We start from the raw sequence: 20,270 nt of genomic DNA, 5'->3' as shown, positions 1-20,270 counted from the left end.
GAGACTCTTCGAGCCGAGGAAATAGCCATTAAAAACAGAACTTTCCAAGATAACATTTTTATATCAATGGAATGAAGGGGTTCAAACGGAACACCCTGTAAAACGTTAAGAACTAAGTTTAAACTCCATGGTGGAGCAACAGCTTTAAACACAGGCTTGATCCTAGCTAAAGCCTGACAAAAGGACTGGACGTCTGGATTTTCTGACAGACGTCTGTGTAACAAGATGGACAGAGCTGAAATCTGTCCCTTTAATGAACTAGCTGATAAACCCTTTTCTAAACCTTCTTGTAGAAAAGACAATATCCTAGCGATCCTAACCTTACTCCAGGAGTAACCTTTGGATTCGCACCAGTATAGGTATTTCCGCCATATTTTATGGTAAATCCTTCTGGTAACAGGCTTCCTAGCCTGAATCAGGGTATCAATAACCGACTCAGAAAAACCACGTTTTGATAAAATCAAGCGTTCAATTTCCAAGCAGTCAGCTTCAGAGAAGTTAGATTTTGATGTTTGAATGGACCCTGTATCAGAAGGTCCTGTCTTAGAGGTAGAGACCAAGGCGGACAGGATGACATGTCCACTAGATCTGCATACCAAGTCCTGCGTGGCCAAGCAGGTGCTATTAGAATTACTGATGCTCTCTCCTGTTTGATTTTGGCAATCAATCGAGGAAGCAGCGGGAAGGGTGGAAACACATAAGCCATCCTGAAGTTCCAAGGTGCTGTCAAAGCATCTATCAGAACTGCTCCCGGATCCCTGGATCTGGACCCGTAGCGAGGAAGTTTGGCGTTCTGGCGAGACGCCATGAGATCTATCTCTGGTTTGCCCCAACGTCGAAGTATTTGGGCAAAGACCTCCGGATGAAGTTCCCACTCCCCCGGATGAAGAGTCTGGCGACTCAAGAAATCCGCCTCCCAGTTCTCCACTCCCGGGATGTGGATTGCTGACAGGTGGCAAGAGTGAGACTCTGCCCAGCGAATTATCTTTGATACTTCCATCATTGCTAGGGAGCTTCTTGTCCCTCCCTGATGGTTGATGTAAGCTACAGTCGTGATGTTGTCCGACTGAAACTTGATGAACCCCCGAGTTATTAACTGGGGCCAAGCCAGAAGGGCATTGAGAACTGCTCTCAATTCCAGAATGTTTATTGGAAGGAGACTCTCCTCCTGATTCCATAGTCCCTGAGCCTTCAGAGAATTCCAGACAGCGCCCCAACCTAGTAGGCTGGCGTCTGTTGTTACAATTGTCCAGTCTGGCCTGCTGAATGGCATCCCCCTGGACAGGTGTGGCCGATGAAGCCACCATAGAAGAGAATTTCTGGTCTCTTGATTCAGATTCAGAGTAGGGGACAAATCTGAGTAATCCCCATTCCACTGACTTAGCATGCATAATTGCAGCGGTCTGAGGTGTAGGCGTGCAAAAGGTACTATGTCCATTGCCGCTACCATTAAGCCGATCACCTCCATGCATTGAGCTACTGACGGGTGTTGAATGGAATGAAGGACGCGGCATGCATTTTGAAGTTTTGTTAACCTGTCTTCTGTCAGGTAAATCTTCATTTCTACAGAATCTATAAGAGTCCCCAAGAATGGAACTCTTGTGAGAGGAAAGAGAGAACTCTTCTCTTCGTTCACTTTCCATCCATGCGACCTTAGAAATGCCAGAACTAACTCTGTATGAGACTTGGCAGTTTGAAAGCTTGAAGCTTGTATTAGAATGTCGTCTAGGTACGGAGCTACCGAAATCCCTCGCGGTCTTAGTACCGCTAGAAGGGCACCCAGAACCTTTGTGAAGATTCTTGGAGCCGTAGCCAATCCGAATGGAAGAGCTACAAACTGGTAGTGCCTGTCTAAGAAGGCAAACCTTAGATACCGGTGATGATCTTTGTGGATCGGTATGTGAAGGTAAGCATCCTTTAAATCCACTGTGGTCATGTACTGACCCTCTTGGATCATGGGTAAGATTGTCCGAATAGTTTCCATTTTGAACGATGGAACTCTTAGGAATTTGTTTAGAGTCTTTAAATCTAAGATTGGCCTGAAAGTTCCCTCTTTTTTGGGAACCACAAACAGGTTTGAGTAGAACCCTTGTCCTTGTTCCGACCACGGAACCGGATGGATCACTCCCATTGTTAACAGATCTTGTACGCAGCGTAGAAACGCTTCTTTCTTTATCTGGTTTGTTGACAACCTTGACAGATGAAATCTCCCTCTTGGGGGAGATAATTTGAAGTCTAGAAGGTATCCCTGAGATATGATCTCTAGTGCCCAGGGATCCTGAACATCTCTTGCCCAGGCCTGGGCGAAGAGAGAGAGTCTGCCCCCTACTAGATCCGGTCCCGGATCGGGGGCTCTCGGTTCATGCTGTCTTTGGGGCAGCAGCAGGTTTCCTGGCCTGCTTGCTTTTGTTCCAGGACTGGTTAGGCTTCCAGCCTTGCCTGTAACGAGCAACAGCTCCTTCCTGTTTTGGTGCAGTGGAGGTTGATGCTGCTCCTGTTTTGAAATTCCGAAAGGGACGAAAATTAGACTGTCTAGCCTTAGCTTTGGCCTTGTCTTGAGGTAGGGCGTGGCCCTTACCTCCCGTAATGTCAGCGATAATTTCTTTCAAACCGGGCCCGAATAAGGACTGCCCCTTGAAAGGTATATTAAGTAATTTGGACTTAGAAGTAACATCAGCTGACCAGGATTTTAGCCACAGTGCCCTGCGTGCCTGTATGGCGAATCCTGAGTTCTTAGCCGTAAGTTTGGTTAAATGTACTACGGCCTCCGAAATGAAAGAATTAGCTAGTTTAAGGACTCTAAGCCTGTCCGTAATGTCGTCTAGCGTAGAGGAACTAAGGTTCTCTTCAAGCGACTCAATCCAAAAAGCTGCCGCAGCCGTAATCGGCGCGATACATGCAAGGGGTTGTAATATAAAACCTTGTTGAACAAACATTTTCTTAAGGTAACCCTCTAATTTTTTATCCATTGGATCTGAGAAAGCACAGCTATCTTCCACCGGGATAGTGGTACGCTTAGCTAAAGTAGAAACTGCTCCCTCCACCTTGGGGACCGTTTGCCATAAGTCCCGAGTGGTGGCGTCTATTGGAAACATCTTTCTAAATATTGGAGGGGGTGAGAACGGCACACCGGGTCTATCCCACTCCTTAGTAACAATTTCAGTTAGTCTCTTAGGTATAGGAAAAACGTCAGTACTCGCCGGTACCGCAAAGTATTTATCCAACCTACACAGTTTCTCTGGTATTGCAACAGTGTTACAATCGTTGAGAGCTGCTAAGACCTCCCCTAGTAGTACACGGAGGTTCTCCAATTTAAATTTAAAATTTGAAATATCTGAGTCCAATCTGTTTGGATCAGAACCGTCACCCACAGAATGAAGCTCTCCGTCCTCATGCTCTGCGAGCTGTGACGCAGTATCAGACATGGCCCTAGAATTGTCAGCGCACTCTGTTCTCACCCCAGAGTGATCACGCTTGCCTCTTAGTTCAGGTAATTTAGACAAAACTTCAGTCATAACAGTAGCCATATCTTGTAATGTTATCTGTAATGGCCGCCCAGATGTACTAGGCGCCAAAATATCACGCACCTCCCGGGCGGGAGATGCAGGTACTGTTGCGTGAGGCGAGTTAGTCGGCATAACTCTCCCCTCGCTGTTTGGTGAAATTTGTTCACATTGTACAGATTGACTTTTATTTAAAGTAGCATCAATACAGTTAGTACATAAATTTCTATTGGGCTCCACCTTGGCATTGGAACAAATGACACAGATATCATCCTCTGAGTCAGACATGTTTAACACACTAGCAAAAAAACTTACAACTTGGTTATAATCTTTTTTAGCAAAAAAACGCACTGTGCCTCAAAGAGGTACTAACGATTAAATGACAGTTGAAATAATGAACTGAAAAACAGTTATTGCATCAAACTTTAAAACAACACAACTTTTAGCAAAGGTTTGTTCCCATTAGTAAAAAACAACACTAATTAAATTTGTACATAAGAAAACAAAACAACGTTTTTTATACACAGTCACTATAAGAATTCTCACAGCTCTGCTGAGAGAATTTACCTCCCTTCAAAGAAGTTTGAAGACCCCTGAGATCTGTCAGAGATGAACCGGATCATGCAGGAAATATAAAAGTAGCTGACTGGAATTTTTTGATGCGTAGCAAAGAGCGCCAAAAACGGCCCCTCCCTCTCCCACACAGCAGTGAAGAGAAACGAAACTGTCACAATTAAAGCAAAAAAACTGCCAAGTGGAAAATAATGCCCAAATATTTATTCACACAGTACCTCAGCAATGTAAACGATTCTACATTCCAGCAAAAACGTTTAACATGAGAATAGTTATTAAAAGGATTAGTGACCTTTAACACAGTAGTTCCGGTGAAATACCATCCCCAGAATACTGAAGTGTATACATACATGTCATTTTAACGGTATGGCAGGCTTTTCTCATCAATTCCATTCAGAAAATAAAAACTGCCACATACCTCAATGCAGATTCATCTGCCCGCTGTCCCCTGATCTGAAGCCTTTACCTCCCTCAGATGGTCGAGAACAGCAATATGATCTTAACGACTCCGGTTAAAATCATAGTAAAAAATCTCTGTCAGATTCTTCCTCAAACTCTGCCAGAGAAGTAATAACACGCTCCGGTGCTATTTTAAAATAACAAACTTTTGATTGAAGTCATAGAAACTAAGTATAATCACCATAGTCCTCTCACACATCCTATCTAGTCGTTGGGTGCAAGAGAATGACTGGGACTGACGTAGAGGGGAGGAGCTATATGCAGCTCTGCTGGGTGAATCCTCTTGCATTTCCTGTTGGGGAGGAGTTATATCCCAGAAGTAATGATGACCCGTGGACTGATCACACATAACAGAAGAAAAATGATTAAAAAATGAAAGATGTGACATTAAAAATACAAATAGAATACAGACATATGTAAATAGTACACCATATAATTGTGGAGCAACTTAGATTTTGACCTCTTCAATAACTAAGTGTACTATTTGCATATGTCTGTATTCTATTTGTATTTTTAATGTCACATTTTTCATTTTTTAATATTTTTTTAAAAAAATTAAAATTTTAAAACCATCACCCCATAAAAATATGATGTTCAATACATTTATCAGGGGAGAGATGAGTGCTATTTAGATGCATCTGTTCTGGTCAATTTTTCTTTTTGACTTTAACCACTCTAAAATCTTATGGAATCTGCTTTATCCTCCAGATGACTACGACATTTTTTTAAAAAACTCTGTAATTCTATTATCAAATTAACCTCTTGCCTGACTTCAAAATGATCCCTTTCTATTAGAGGCTAAGGAGCGCGTACGTGTTGAATACTATGTGCTAGATTACAAGTGGAGCACAATTAGTAGTCCAGGGTGCTTTATCTTGTGCTCTGTGAATATAGCGCACCCTATACTTTTGCTGGATAGTGCAGGGAGGACTATCAATGTGCTCATTGCGCTGGTATTACAAGTTAAGTGTTCCATTTAAGCACATTCCAAAATACCTCTGTAAAATTAAGCACTTTTTGAGACTTGAGGTAAACAATTATTATTAATAGTATAGAACAGAACTACATGAAGAACTCCATTACTTGATTACAAATGGCTTAGTGCCAGGGCCGGCTCAACAATGAGACCAAGTGGGTCCAACGGACCCAGGAAGCACTTGAGAAGGGGCAGCACTTCAGTGACTAAGTCAGCCACTGTCAGACCGAAACCACTCCTGTCCTCTTTTTCCGTGGGGAAGTCCCAGGCTCCGAGCAACATAACCTCATCATGCACAAAGACACAGAACTAGTCAGGGGCAACATTCTAGGTGGGACAAGAGCATCTCTTCCCTAACTGCCTTTCTACTTATTGAGCAATTGTGCATAAGCATTAGTTGCATGCAAGTAGGCAGACAGTAAAGTCAGTGGGCAGGCTAGTAGGTTGATATGCTAATCAGTACTGTTACTACTGGGGGGGCATCACTGCACTTTCAGACTGAGCCAGCCCTGCTTTAGCGCACCCTCAGATTAGCACTGCAATATCCAACATGAATTTTTCTTTGCTACCCCACAGAATTCTATTATGTAAGGGATTTAGTGTATCAGCTCTATCTGACATGCCAATGTTAGCGTGCTCTAGGATATTGCTCGAGCAATAAAAAAAAAATGAAAACAAAGATAGAAGCACTATTAATTGCATTTGAGCAATGTTAACTCACAAAACTCTAATACTTTTGTGCTCCACTTGTAATCTGGCCTATGTTTATAACTGTTACAAAAACTGCTGCCATATATTGCTCATGACACATTCATCTGTACACTATATCTTAAACTTCATATCTTAATTTGTCAATTTTAACTTCATTTTTCCTTCAATTGGATAATGAGATTCATGTTATAGATTTAAAAGATAAAAAATACAATTACTAGTTTCAGATTTTTAAGAACAATTATGCAATTAATAATGTTATCTCTAGTCAAAAATGAAAAACTAGTTCTAAATGTAGTTGTCAGATCACATTTGTTTATTTCTGATAGACTAAACAACCAAAATGAGATCCTATGGAACTGGCACATAAAATAATTCTGCAACAGTTTAAATGTAACACATTTATTTGACCACTTTTAAATACACTAGTTTAAGACAGCAACTTCAAAATATATTGTTAAAGGGACACTGAACCCAAGTTTTTTTTTTCATGATTCAGATAGAGCATGACATTTTAAGCAACTTTCTAATTTACTACTATTATCAAATTTTCTTCGTTCTCTTGCTATCTTTATTTTAAAAAGCAGGAATGTAAATCTTAGCCAGCCCATTTTAGTGTCAGCACCATGGATAGTGCTTGCTTATTGGAGGCTTACATTTAACCACCAATAAGCAAGCATAACCCAGGTTCTCAACCAAAAATGGGCCGGCTCCTATGCATCACATTCCTGCTTTTTAAATAAAGATAGCAAGACAACGAAGAAAATGTAATAATAGGAGTAAATTATAAAGTTTCTTAAAATTTTCTGCAAGTTTAAAAGGTGAACACACTAGAGATCTTTCTAACTGCATTTGTTATTTTTATTTCTGTGGCATAATATATGGACAAGGTAAAGTCCCGTTTGGTTGTAATCTAAGAATAATCGTGTGCTATTTTAAAAAAAATAAAAAAATTGGTTCAAACAAATAACCTTCACTGTAAATAGCTAACAATAACCCTTTAATATAACAACTTTCAACTGGCATCATTTTTTGAAGGGACATTGTACACTAAATTTTTCTTTGCATAAATGTTTTGTAGATGATCCATTTATATAGCCCATCAGGGAGAGTTTTTGTAACAATGTATAGTTTTGCTTATTTTTAAATATCATTATGCTGATTTTCAGACTCCCAACCAAGCCCCAAAATTTTAGATTTACACCGAAGTCTACAGATTCAAGTTTGATCCTGTTTGTCTAATGGGTCTTTTCAGGAATGGAGGGATTGTCTGCTCCTCCTGATTTCCCAGCCACTTTCACAGCCTAACCTCATCAACTAGGCTAAATTGGGAGCTTCTAAGGAAGTTTTTAAAAGGTTTTATACTGGATTTTTTGATCAGTATCTTTTTCTTCTTTAAAGTGTCTGTTACATGCAGTTATATGAATATTGGTGTATACTGTCCCTTTAATCTGAAGACCTAATATACACGTGACTTACAAATTACAAGTATAAACATGGTCCTTTATTATTTTCAAAGAAATCTATAAAATAACTTGCAAGACAAAGATCTTTGAGGGAGCACAATTGCTCTCTCTCAAACACACAAATATGTTTTTAAATGGCTTAATATTTTGTACCCTAAAAGCAGTGGTGCGGGGAATGTTTGTGCTATGTAATTTCTATTACAGACAATCTTTTGCATTGTACACAATATGGCCGACCACTGTTGATCCGTTGTCCAGTCTTAGTAAATTTCAGCTCAGCAATTTTTCTAAAGATCAAATTTTTCTAGAAGTTATTAGAGTTTCCTTTACCTTCTGTTCGTCTGGAACCTGGATTTTTCTTGCTTTTTTCATAATAGGCTGAGGTTTCAGTTCCTCTTCAGAAAACCGATGCTTTCTTGGGTCAAAGGTCTCGTGTCCTGGCACACTAGACAAGGCAAGGTCTGCTGGATCAGGGTCAAAATTCATCATCACTTCCACACCTTCTGGGTCAACAGGACTTGGGCTATCTCTGGAGACGGGAGTCATCTGACCTAGAACAAGAAACAAACCTGGTCAATAACAATAGTCATTTCAAGACACTAATGGGTTATTGGTATGTATGAAGAAATTACATAATAAATATATATATATATATATATATATATATATATATATATATATATATATATATATATATATATAGCAGTAAAAAGTATGCAGTAATACTAGCATTACATAGTAATGTAAGCTTGTATTTTACTATGTAATGGTAGTCCAATAAAAAAGGTATACTGCAATACTTTTAACTACTGCACTGATACGGCTACTATATATATATATATATATATATATATATATATATATATATATATATATATATATATATATATATATATATATATATATATATATACACACACAAACATACATATATATATATATATACACACACAAACATACATATACATACACACACTACACACTGAGTATGTACCTGCCTGATTTTTACATTTATAGATTAAAAGGGTCGAATAGCGAGTTAAAAATCACTGAGCTACACAAAGCTTGCACATTAGCAGAAACATGAGAAATGAGCTGTGAAACGTGAGTGTTCAGGAAAGTGGAAGAAATGTTATGTGTAACGAGAATACATCTGTGCTATTCAGCCCAGCTAGACTTAAAATGTTATCTGCTTGGTTTATACAGCAGCAATGGTACCAACTCAAGTGTGCAAAATCCAGATGAAGCCCTGAAAATGGAAGGCATGTCTATTTTTATTTCCATCCTATTCTGCTTGAAGCAGAAACTCCCACGCCAGCAACACAGAAGAGCTTGAAGATGTGGCTTTAGTTTTGAATGTATACTGCTGTTGGCAAATACACTGTCACCCACTAATGCTAAACCTTTTAGTTCCTCTTAAAGAAGTAAACAGCAGTGTTATGTCTTCTAAATATAATTTTATTAATTAAAAATAGTCACAATTCTGAATTCAAATTACATTATACTATTGCTACATGGGGAGGAGAGACAAGGGAAGAGCAATTGCCTCAACATTTAGGAGCCAGGTGGCAAGTGGTCTGCGTTTCCCTGCTCCTGTGCTTCTTTCAATTAACAACTACATACTGAAGTCTTTACATAGTGTTAGTCCTATTTGTACTGTGGAGATGAATAGATAAAGGCCACTAGCATTGCATTCTGGACCATGAAAGGGGACTATAATTCCCATAACGCTGGCTGGAAGAGGCCAATAAAAGAAATTCCCCAGTCAAAGGGTGGCATGGAGATATAATAATTAGGTATAATCAGACACACACCTAGGAGCTATCATGCATTTTTGGTTGCCATAGTGACCTGGAGCCATTGATTTGTCGAGCCCTGGACTATGAAATAACAATATGGATTTACATTTACAAACAAACAAACAAGGAACAAGAATCAAAAAGTTTCATAAAAACAGAAGTAGTACGTATTGACCAACTGAGCCATTCTCACAGCAATTTACGATCATCACCCCTGCAATGGTAACAAAGTTTGAACTGAATTGCAACATATTGATTTTGCGCTTTTTAAAATAAAATTGTGAAATTGTGTAGCAGAATACAAACAAGATTTCTGGATTTACTTTTAGTGGATACCCGACTTGACCATGAATGCTATATGAGACAGATGTTTAAATCACACATTTTATCTGAAGCTGGGAAATAAATTGTTCTAACTTTGCATTACAGGGACACTGGAGCCCCACATACACAGAATTCCATCGCTAAGAACTAATTTTAGCACTGAAATATTAAAATTGCATGTACACATTTTAATATTATTAATATAATGTATTTCTATAGAGCTGCACAATTCTTTAGCATTGGGTACAGAGATAGAGGTACAAAATGACAAAGATGTGTGATAAGATACAAAAGAGCTTACAGTCTACAGGTAAAGGGTGCAGAGAAATTCAGTCCGGCCACATGATTCATTTTTTTTAAGCCATTAAGGGGCTGTATCATCTGAGAGCTATATTATTTAAAGGGACACAACATTTCCTTTCATTATTCCCATAGATCATTCAATTTTAAACACCTTTCTAATTTACTTCTATTATCAAATATTCTTTGTTCTGTTAGTATCTATTGTTGAAAAGCAGTAAAGTAGGCTCAGGAGTGGAGCAGTATATGGCAGTGGTTTTGCAAGAATGTTTTTCATTTGCAAGAGCACTAGATGGCAGCAGTATTTTCTGCAATGTAGTGCTCCAGATGCCAACCTAGGTATCTCTACAACAGAAAAATAAATACCATGGGAACAAAGCAAATAGAACTAAATCGGAAACTTTTTTTTTTTTTTTTTTAATTCTAAGCTCTGTCTGAATCATACAAGAACATTTTGTGTTTCATATCCTTTTAAGAGGAGTGTACTCCTGTGCCTGCACCAGCGCTGTTGCTTATTGTTAAGCGGAAGAAGCTGCTATAGATACGTGCTAGCATGAGTGATATGACCTCTGATTGGCTGCACTGACCCAAATCTAGAAACTGCAAAAAATGCACATTATTGTGGCCCTGGCTGCAGCTATAATTAGTTGTCATTTGCAATATTGCAGTAAATGTATTGCTGTTTATTCAAACGTCTCTTTAAAAACACACATTTAAAAATACTATTTAAAATATTGATTTACATGGGACAATAAATATATTGCCAGTATTTGGATAATAAAATAGAAAAAAAAACAAAACTAAAAATTTTCAGTATTTTTCCTGTACCCCTGGTTTACAAAATCAGCACAAAAATGATTAAGTATTCTGTTTCTGTGAAAAAACAAAAACAAACAATATGGTCTGTGAGCACACTGTGCCTAGAAATAATATGGGTTCCATATTCCGTGAGGGTTAGCAAATCTGCAGCATGTTGAAGAACAGCTGGGCTTGCTGTCACATTGCTTTGGGACATGGGAATGCACGTGTGTGGGAGGAGTCGGCACAGTGCACGGGCAGAGACACAAAGCAAGCTACAGATGAACAGCACATGATCTCTGCTGTCTGAACTAAAAGCCACACACCCGTACAAACAGGATGTTCCTAACTCTCGTGGACACATGAATCCTCACTGTACACACATTACACTGGGTGTGTTTGTAGTTTTACAGTACCATGGACATACTGTATCTTTTAATAGGTATTAGTCAGCATCCTCTAGTGAAAGCTGTGATTATTTTGTTATTTTAATAAACAGGTAGTGAAAAAAATGCCTCTTTTTCTCACCCTTCACCAAGACAGCAAAACCATATGGTAAGGTTAGTACTTGCATCTATGCCTGAATAAAGTTATTTGCTCAGTAGACAGATTTGACACAATGGCCCCTATTTATCAAGGTCTGGCGGACCTGATCCGACAGTGCAGATCAGGTCCGCCAGACCTCGCTGAATACGGCGAGCAATACGCTTGCCATATTCAGCATTGCACCAGCCGCTCACAAAAGCTGCTGGTGCAACGTCGCCCCCTGCAGACTCGCGGCCAATGGGCCGCCAGCAGGGGGGTGTCAATCAACCCGATCATACTCGATCGGGTTGATTTCCGGCGATGTCTGTCCGCCTGCTCAGAGCAGACGGACAGGTTATGGAGCAGCGGTCTTTGTGACCGCTGCTTCATAACTGTTGTTTCTGGCGAGCCTGCAGGCTCGCCAGAAACACGGGGCATCAAGCTCCATTCGGAGCTTGATAGATAGGCCCCAATGAATAAAAAAACAAAAGAAACACCTAAAACAAGATAGAAACTGGAAAACAAAAAACTTTAATTAAGCGTATAATACTATATGGGTACTTGTCAGCTATCCCCTACAATTTGCATGACCTTATTAACAATTGATAATTATTAATAGCAAACATTGCCCCCAAAACATTTCTCTTTTGTATAAAGGTAGAGTACAAATAACTACAACCCCAATTCCGAAAAAGTTGGGACAGTATGGAAAATGTAAAAACAAAAAGAGTCATTTGAAAATTCAATTCACCCTGTACTATATTGAAAACATATTATTAACACATTATTTGATGTTTTACTTTTTGAATTTAATGTATTTTTGAAAATGTACACTCATTTCAAATCTGATGACTGCAACGCACTCCAAAGTTGGGGCAGTCGACTGTTTACCGCTGTGTAACATCACCTTTTCTTTTAATAACACTTATTAAGCATTTGGGCACTGGCGACACCAGTTGGTTAAGTTTAGCAAGCGGAATTTCCCCCTATTCATCTGTTATGAATTTCTTCAGCTGCACAACTGTACAGAGCCTTTGTTGCCTTATTTTGCGCTTCATAATGCGTCACACATTCTCAATCAGAAACAGGTCAGGACTGCACACAGGTCATGATAGAACCCGCACTTTCTGCTTACGCAACCATGCACTTGTATTCCGGGCAGAATGTGGTTTGGCATTGTCCTGCAGGAAAATGATGGCAGCATATGTTGCTCCAAAATGTATACATATCTTTCTGCATTACTGGTGCCCTCACAGATGTGCAAGTTACCCATGCCATGGGAATTGACACCCCCCATACCGTGACAAATACTGGCTTTTGGACCTGATGCCGATAACAGCTTAGATGGCCCTTTTCCTCTTTGGCCCGGAGAACACAACGGATTTTTTGTCCAAAATCTATTTGAAATGTTGACTCGTCGGGCCACAAAACACAATTCCACTGTGATACCGTCTATCTCAGATGAGCCAGAGCCCAGAAAAGTTGATGTAGCTTCTGGACAGTGTTGATCTAGGCCTTTTTTTGGAGGCTCCTTATATACTATGATTACACGATTGCCTCACCTGTTTCGCATCACCTTCTTATTTCAACTTGTCACATCGCTATTAGTCCTAAATTGCCCCTGTCTCAACTTTTTTGGAACATATTGCAGTAATCAGATTTGAAATGAGTGTATATTTTCAAAAATATATTACATTTGCAAAGTAAAACATCAAATAACGTGTTTTCATTATTGTGTAGGGTTAATCGAATTTTCAAATGACTTTTTTTTTTTTTGCATTTTCCATACTGTCCCAACTTTTTCGGAATTGGGGTTGTAATAAGAGGCGGTATTGGCAAAGCCATTTGTTTTTTTGACTGTGTACTGTAAATACTGCTTGTTACTTTTGAGAGACTAATGGACATGGGCAAACCTCTTCAGACATCTGCAAGATATGTGCAGACATCAGCTAGTGCTCATGAGATATGTGCAGACATCAGCTGGTGCTCATGAGATATGTGCAGACATCAGCTGGTGCTCATGAGATATGTGCAGACATCAGCTGGTGCTCATGAGATATGTGCACACATCAGCTGGTGCTCATGAGATATGTGCACACATCAGCTGGTGCTCATGAGATATGTGCACACATCAGCTGGTGCTCATGAGATATGTGCACACATCAGCTGGTGCTCATGAGATATGTGCAGACATCAGCTGGTGCTCATGAGATATGTGCAGACATCAGCTGGTGCTCATGAGATATGTGCACACATCAGCTGGTGCTCATGAGATATGTGCACACATCAGCTGGTGCTCATGAGATATGTGCACACATCAGCTGGTGCTCATGAGATATGTGCACACATCAGCTGGTGCTCATGAGATATGTGCACACATCAGCTGGTGCTCATGAGATATGTGCACACATCAGCTGGTTCTCATGAGATATGTGCAGACATCAGCTGGTGCTCATGAGATATGTGCACACATCAGCTGGTGCTCATGAGATATGTGCACACATCAGCTGGTTCTCATGAGATATGTGCACACATAAGCTGGTTCTCATGAGATATGTGCACACATCAGCTGGTGCTCATGAGATATGTGCACACATCAGCTGGTTCTCATGAGATATGTGCACACATCAGCTGGTGCTCATGAGATATGTGCACACATCAGCTGGTTATCATGAGATATGTGCAGACATCAGCTGGTGCTCATGAGATATGTGCAGACATCAGCTGGTGCTCATGAGATATGTGCAGACATCAGCTGGTGCTCATGAGATATGTGCAGACATCAGCTGGTGCTCATGAGATATGTGCAGACATCAGCTGGTGCTCATGAGATATGTGCAGACATCAGCTGGTGCTCATGAGATATGTGCACACATCAGCTGGTGCTCATGAGATATGTGCAGACATCAGCTGGTGCTCATGAGATATGTGCACACATCAGCTGGGTATAGGTGCTATGTGTGTGTGTGTGTGTGTGTGTGTGTGTATCAGACACTTACAGAAGCTGCAAATGGGATAACTTTTTATTTTAATTTAAAAAAAAATATATATGTGTCATATACAATTTGAAAAAACAAAACAAAAACAAAAAAAACAGTTGTGACTGCATCACTTAAACTTAAATGCAGGATTCCCTCTAAGTAAAAGTGCCCATAGACAACTACCTACTCTGCTTAATAATAATAATAAGTTTGGCACTCACCCAAATATAGCACTGCTCTCGTCCTTATATCACCCTTCAGTTCCACCACTGACATATGGGCCATATGGGACCTTCACATGTACATAAAGATAAGCGAAGTAGAAATTAAAGGGTGAGCTTGCCCTATACCCAACAACAGGGTTGCACTTGCTTCGTCTAAGACCTCTATTCTTCCACTTATGTCCTCCATCAAATGTTTAGTTCACAAAAATAAAACAACATTAAAATACACATCCATTTTTTTTGCTGTAAAAATCCTTCTGCAAAGTGTTCTTGTTCCACTCCCTCTTGAGATGTAGGAGAGCCACCATTATATTTTAGTTTAGTAAAACGTATCTGATCCTGCAACATTTTACACAGTGATTGCTTACTTATGTGCGCCTTTATTTATTTAAACATAAAATGATTTCCAGCATCTTTTATTTTAAAACCAGACCTCTATTTCCATTTACTACATTAGAGTAAAAAGACAAAAAAAAAAAGCACAATGTATCAAACCTGCTATTGGCTCTTAGTCATTTTTTCCAAATTCTTTGCTCGGGAACACTTGGCTACACTAGCCCATGTCTTGTTGATGAACTGACTTCAGTTTTGTAGCTAACACAACTCTATACATGTTTCCTAGGAAGCAATAACTGCATGAGTGTTTTTCTGGTAATCTTAAAGCAGGTGATCGCTGTGACCCTGCACAAGTCTATGTACAATAATCCGGTCTCGTGTTGAAGCAGAGTGAGGAGGCTGCTGCTTTAGCCCAAACCCTCCCCGCCTTCCTTTCCTGGCTAGGCACATGTCAGCTCCTGCAGCTGCTCCCTGTGAGTGGATTTCCCTGGCTTGTTCATCTGAAAGAAGAGAGGGAGGGGTTTGTTTGTGGTGAGCATGCACATGGAGAAGGAGTGTGAGGTGGCCCCAGGGAAGGGAATGCAAAGGAGGGTGACAGATAAGGCAGTGGGGTGGGTTAGAGTTAGGGAGAGGACGTGTACAAAGGGAACCGGCCAAGTGAAACTAATTGATGTGAAATCCTAAATTCCTAGGGGGGAACTGGGAGGGGGCTGGGATGCTGAATGCAGGATCAGCTCAGCTGCCAGCCTTCTGCATAGCTCTGTTGCTAGCGTCTGTGGCAGAACTGTGCCCACATAGAAATACTTTAATATTCACAAAAATGGCTAGGAACTAAGCTAAATAAACCATATATTAAAACCTTTAATATTTCTTAAATAATTTTATAAATAAAAGATTCTGGAAAATGCTTCACATATATTTCTAACCTAAAATGACATTCTAGAGTAAAAATGCCCTCTTTCGATAGATTGCTTTTACTATGTGCTTAATAGCAGGCGTGCACATGAGAAGCAAGAGTACATGCGTATGCTCCTCATATGGCAGTAGAATGGGGCTGTTCGAGGAGTTCAACACTGACTATATTTAACACTTCTTGAAAAGTTACACCCATAGTAAAAGGACAGTATATATTATAGAATTGTTTCTTTAACTGTCTCCCTGACAAGAACAGCAAGTCTACTATTCTCTCTAAAACATAATAGATCTGTATATATATGTTAAGTGTTTTTAAAGATAAACATACCAGGCTAGTGTGGCATTTACAATTATGCATTAACGCTTTGGAATCTGATATTGAGATTTTAAGTTTAAACTCCTCCCACTGTTGTCCATATAAGGAAGCTGCAATATATGAAGTTTTAGGGCTGCATGGTCTTGCCTGCATGTGCGATACACTGCTGATGAGCTGGCTTCAACAGCAGTGCGCGTTATGTAAATGTGAACTTACTATAGGGATGCATGGGGCAGCTTGTATGAGCAATATATATGTATATATATATATATATATATATATAATCAAGAATCTATCGCTTAATAAATGTTTAAGGCTGCCTACTTATTAACCCCTTCTTTATTGTGTGCAAGACCATAATTAGTCAATTATACAGCTGACTGTAGCAAGCATGGTTCTCTTCTGTGCACACTACAGTCAGAGCCAATAGAGAGTGCTTGGGCATGTGCAAGATTGATGAGACCCAATTTGATTCGACTCAGCCAAACCGCTGATAAGAGGAGGCCGATCAGGGCAGAAGTTGAAGCAATGAAAAGTAAGGGTTTTTAATCAAGTTTACTTTTTTTTTTAACTTTGTAAAAACATTTTTATGCATTTACGCTCATCATTTCCCACCTTGACTATTGCAACTCCATCCCTTCTGGTCTCCCTAGCTACCGTCCTTTATGAAATTCCTCATCTGTTGCACCTCTCTGCCAATACCTTCACAGAGTTCTTCTAGCCTCCAGAATAAAACACAAAATCATGCAAGGCCCTCAATAACAAGGCTACCCCTTCCTATATCTCTGGTCTTGTCTCTAGATACTCTCTCTCCTGTCCCCTTCGCTCTGCTCATGACAAACTTGCCTCCTCCTCTCTTGTTACCTCCTCACATTCTCGTTTACAGGACTTCTGGCCCCTATTTTGTGGAACTCTCTGCCTCGCACCACAAGACTCTCCCTTAGTTTTTATAGTTTCAAGCGCTCCTTAAAGACTCTACTATATAGGGATGCGTACAATGTACGCCAACCTTTTCTTACCTCAGTTCCTCGCCTCTTTTATCATCCCCTTGAACCCCCTTAGCATGTAATCCTACAAGCCAAGCTGTTTGTAGATCACCTTCATGAAAGGTGATTTACAACAGTGCAACACATCTCCTTCTTATAAATATTACCTATGTTTATATCAGTGCAGAATCTGTTGGCACTTTACAAATAAATTATAATAATTGCATAAGAGTGTTTGAAGCAAAAAGTAAGCAACAATTCCTTTTTTTCTCTCTCTTTCAACTTGAGACATTTTTTTACTTTTTGCATGAGATCTTTTAAGAGCTGGTAAAGTTCTCTGGATTTGATATATCAGGGCCCAGGGGAGGGTGTATGTATAAATAATTAAATTAGTTTGATAGCGCAGAAGTTGTCTGCCTTGAATAAAACAGATATATACTAGCTATAACAGGAAGTCTTCCTTAAACTGAAGGTCAATTTTCATGTGAAAAAGCCAGGTTTTTAAAAAAAACTATTAAAAACAAGGGCACTTTCATTCATGAAAATTGACATTTCAGAAGTTTTTTTTTTTTTAAATATACTTACCTTTTCTTCTTGAAGCCACTCCAGTGCTTCACCAGCCCGTCACAAGCCTCTTTATTCGTCAGTAATGACGATTCCGGCATTTTCCTATCACGGCTCCCCCCCCCCCCGGGTAATCATTGCCTGAGGCAAAGCCGTGATTGGTGAAAGCCGGTTTCGTCATTGCTGGGTAAGTAAACCAGGAAGAAGCAGGCGGGGCATTGTTTCAGAACGGTGTTCCGGCATTTCAGAAGAACAAGGTAAGTATTTTTAAAATATGGTGCTATGTCAATTTTCATGAATGAAAGTGCCCCTGTTTTTAATAGTTTTTTTTTTTTTAAAAACGGGCACTTTCACATGAAAATTGACCTTCACTTTAACCTTTTTATTTTGCTGTATATTTTATGCAGTTCTTACAATGTAATATTTCTAAAAGCCATGCAATATATGTTGGTAGAAATAAAAGCTAAAACGTTAGCAGGGAGAAGTAAAATATCTCCATATCCTGGATATGTTAAGCAATGGTTTATCTTAAAGGGACAGTCTAGTCAAAAATAAACTTTCATGATTCAGATAGGGCATGTAATCTTAAACAATTTTCCAATTTACTTTTATCACCAATTTTGCTATGTTCTCTTGGTATTCTTAGTTGAAAGCTAAACCTAGGAGGTTCATATGGTAATTTCTAAACCCTTGAAGGCCGCCTCTTCTCTCAGGGCATTTTGACAGTTTTTCACCACTAGAGGGTGTTAGTTCATGTGTGTCATATATATATATAACACTGTGCTCACGCATGTGGAGTTCCTATGAGCCAGCACTGATTGGCTAAAATGCAAGTCTGTCAAAAAAACTCAAATAAGGGAGCAGTTTGCAGAGGCTTAGATACAAGATAATCACAGAGGTAAAAAGTGTATTTATATAACTGTGTTGGTTATGCAAAACTAGGGAATGGTTAATAAAGGGATTATCTATCTTTTAAAACAATAACATTTCTGGTGTAGAAACACATACATATCTGGTGTACAAACACACACACATATACATACATAAATACACATATATACATAAATTAATACACACACACATAAAGACATAGGGGCCGATTTATTAAGATGCGGGCAGACATGATGCAGCGGATCATGTCTGTCCGACATCGCTAAATGCCGACAGCATATGATGTCTGCATATATCATTGCACAAGCGTTCCTTGTGAAATGCTTGTTCAATGCCGCCACCTACAGATTCTCGGCCAATCGGTGGCGGATGAGTTAAGGAGCAGCAGTCTTAAAGGGACACTAAACCCCAAATTTTTCTTTTATGATTCAAGTAGAGAATGCAATTTTAAACAACATTCCAATTTACTTATATTATCTAATTTGCTTCATTCATTAGATATCCTTTGCTGAAGAAATAGCAATGCATATGGGTGATCCAATCACACGAGGCATCTATGTGCAGCATCCAATCAGCAGCTACTGAGCCTATCTAGATATGCCTTTTCAGCAAAGTATATTAAGAGAATGAAGCAAATTAGATAATAGAAGTAAATTAGAAAGTTGTTTAAAATTGCATGCTCTTTCTAAATCATGACAGAAACAATTTGGGTTTCATGTCCCTTTAAGATAAGACCGCTGCTTCTTAACTTATGTTTTCGGTGGGAAACCGCTGCATTTGCAGCTACCTGAATCTACATCATACACTGTGTTCTCCGCAGAAAATGTGGCCTGTGTTCTAGAGCAATACTTTGCAATATTATAACATTTTCTGTTAATTATAAATGTAATTTACATTATCCGAAGCACAAATGAATTGCATAATTTGACATAAATAAATTTAGTGCTAACTTTTGCAAAAAACCTCGAACAAATGTAATATTAGCTAATGTGAGCTTAAAGGGATACAAAACACATTTTTTTCTTTCATTATTCAGATAGAGCATGCAATTTCAAGCAACTTTCTAATTTTTTCCTATTATCTATTTTTCTTCATTCTCTTGCTATCTCTATTTGAAAAAGCAGGAATGGAAGGTTAAGGAGCCAGCCCATTTTGGTTCAGCACCTTGGCAGAGCTTGCTGATTGGTTTGCTACATTTAGTAACCAATCAGCAAGAGCTACCTAGGTGCTGAAATAAAAACGGGCCGGCTCTTAAGCTTACATTCTTGCTTGTTCAAATAAAAATAGCATGAGAATGAAGAAAAAATTAATAATAGGAGTATATTAGAAAGTTGCTTAAAATTGCATGCTCTATCTGAAACATGAAAGAAAAAAATTTGGGTTTAGTATCCCTTTAATATTGGCTTAAATTTCATCTGGGTGGCCAGTAAATGAGTGCTGTGGAGAACACTGATACATACACACACTCAGATGGGGGACTAACAACTTTATATCAATGTTTGGAGTGAGCTACAAAACTTTTAGGAGATAGGGAGGAAAAACACAAGTGTTAGAAGTAAAATTTTTGTAGCTTATGTAAAGCAATAGGTGCAAATTTAGATTTGCCAAAAAAAAAAAAAGAAA

At 39.2% G+C, this 20,270-nt stretch overlaps 1 protein-coding gene across 1 annotated transcript in view; it reads right to left on the bottom strand.

The window, feature by feature from the left end:
* DBP (D-box binding PAR bZIP transcription factor) overlaps positions 1–20,270 on the bottom strand; it is a 75,438-nt gene that overhangs the window by 12,992 nt on the left and 42,176 nt on the right. The window contains exon 3 of the mRNA XM_053690648.1: positions 8,019–8,239. Within this exon, the coding sequence (XP_053546623.1) occupies positions 8,019–8,239 (221 nt within the window). The remainder of the gene's footprint in view (positions 1–8,018; positions 8,240–20,270) is intronic.

This window comes from Bombina bombina, chromosome 8, assembly GCF_027579735.1.
Source record: "Bombina bombina isolate aBomBom1 chromosome 8, aBomBom1.pri, whole genome shotgun sequence".
Taxonomy (NCBI): domain Eukaryota; kingdom Metazoa; phylum Chordata; class Amphibia; order Anura; family Bombinatoridae; genus Bombina; species Bombina bombina.
Note: the sequence above shows the minus strand (reverse complement) of the source record. Positions and strands in the feature narration are given on the sequence as shown.